Source organism: Gadus macrocephalus, chromosome 18 (assembly GCF_031168955.1).
Source record: "Gadus macrocephalus chromosome 18, ASM3116895v1".
NCBI lineage: Eukaryota > Metazoa > Chordata > Actinopteri > Gadiformes > Gadidae > Gadus > Gadus macrocephalus.
The window spans coordinates 3,110,560-3,111,768 of NC_082399.1; the positions used below are offsets into that span (position 1 = coordinate 3,110,560).

Genomic DNA, 1,209 nt, shown 5'->3' on the forward strand with positions numbered 1-1,209 from the left:
CAGAGAGACGTGATGAATAATACAAAGATACATGTAGAGCTGTAATGGCGGGAGTTACCGCAGAGTGCGTGGATGTATGAATGAATGGGGAGGCCTGCTTGTTGTTCCTTTGGTGCGGCTGTGGGCTGGACTGCCAACAGCGACAGGGTCAGAGGAGGATGGCTCTGAGGGTCTGAACGAAGACGTCCGTGCGTACAATGTATGGACGGGTTAACATGTCGTAGACACAACAGATGATGAAGGGCGTTTTGGCAGGACGCCCTAAAACACTGTTTTGACCACCTCCCCTCGACAACCCTCGCCTCTCCGTCCCTCCCCCTCTCCGTCCCTCCCCCTCTCCGTCCCTCCCCCTCTCCGTCCCTCCCCCTCTCCGTCCCTCCCCCCTCTCCGTCCTCCCCCTCGCCGTCCCTCCCCCTCTCCGTCCCTCCCCCTCGCCTCTCCGTCCCTCCCCCTCTCCGTCCTCCCCCCTCGCCGACCCTCCCCCTCTCCGTCCCTCCCCCTCGCCGTCCCTCCCCCTCGGCCGACCCTCCCCTCTCAAACGACACATCGATACGACGTTGAAGTGAAGACGTGAAGGAATAGGAGAATGATATGATCCCTATCAGGCTGCCCACTGCCCCTTCCCTCCTCCTCCTCATCCCCCTCCACCTTTTCCTCCCCTTATTCCCTCCTCCTGCTCCTCCCCCCTCCTCCTTCCTCCTCCCTTCTCCCCCTCCCCTGTTTCCCTCCCCCTCCTCCTTCTCTTCCTTCTCCTGCACCTCCTCCTGCTCCTCCTCCCCCTCCCTCCTCCCCCTCCCCTGTTTCCTCCCCCTCCCCCCCTCTCCCCCCTCCCCTCTCCCCCCTCCCCCTCTCCCCCCTCCCCCCTCTCCCTCTCCCCCCCTCCTACCTCTCCCTGGTGCTTTGTGAAGCATGTTCTGCTTTTTATGGCATTTATTCATGACACACTCCTCCCATTTAACAGCAGTGTGCCAAGCAGAAAATATATATACACAAGATTTACAGGCCTGGAAGTTAACCTGGTTCTAGAAGAAGAGAATGAATTATTAAATATGAATGAAAAGAAATAATAATAACATAAGATAAACCGATATTAATCTCAGAGGGAAATTCAGGTGTCATAGCAGCAATGACAATATAACCAAGTGTAATGATGTATACGTCTCGATATGGATCAATCTATCTATCTATCCACATATATAAAAATACAGT

The 1,209-nt window shown here is 55.4% G+C and overlaps 1 protein-coding gene across 1 annotated transcript in view; it reads left to right on the forward strand.

Annotated features, from left to right (window-relative positions):
* Positions 1-176, forward strand: part of LOC132446766 (disintegrin and metalloproteinase domain-containing protein 12-like) — an 18,778-nt gene extending 18,602 nt beyond the window's left edge. Inside the window, exon 9 of the mRNA XM_060037220.1 lies at positions 141-176. Within this exon, the coding sequence (XP_059893203.1) occupies positions 141-176 (36 nt within the window). The remainder of the gene's footprint in view (positions 1-140) is intronic.
* Positions 177-1,209: the final 1,033 nt, after the last annotated feature.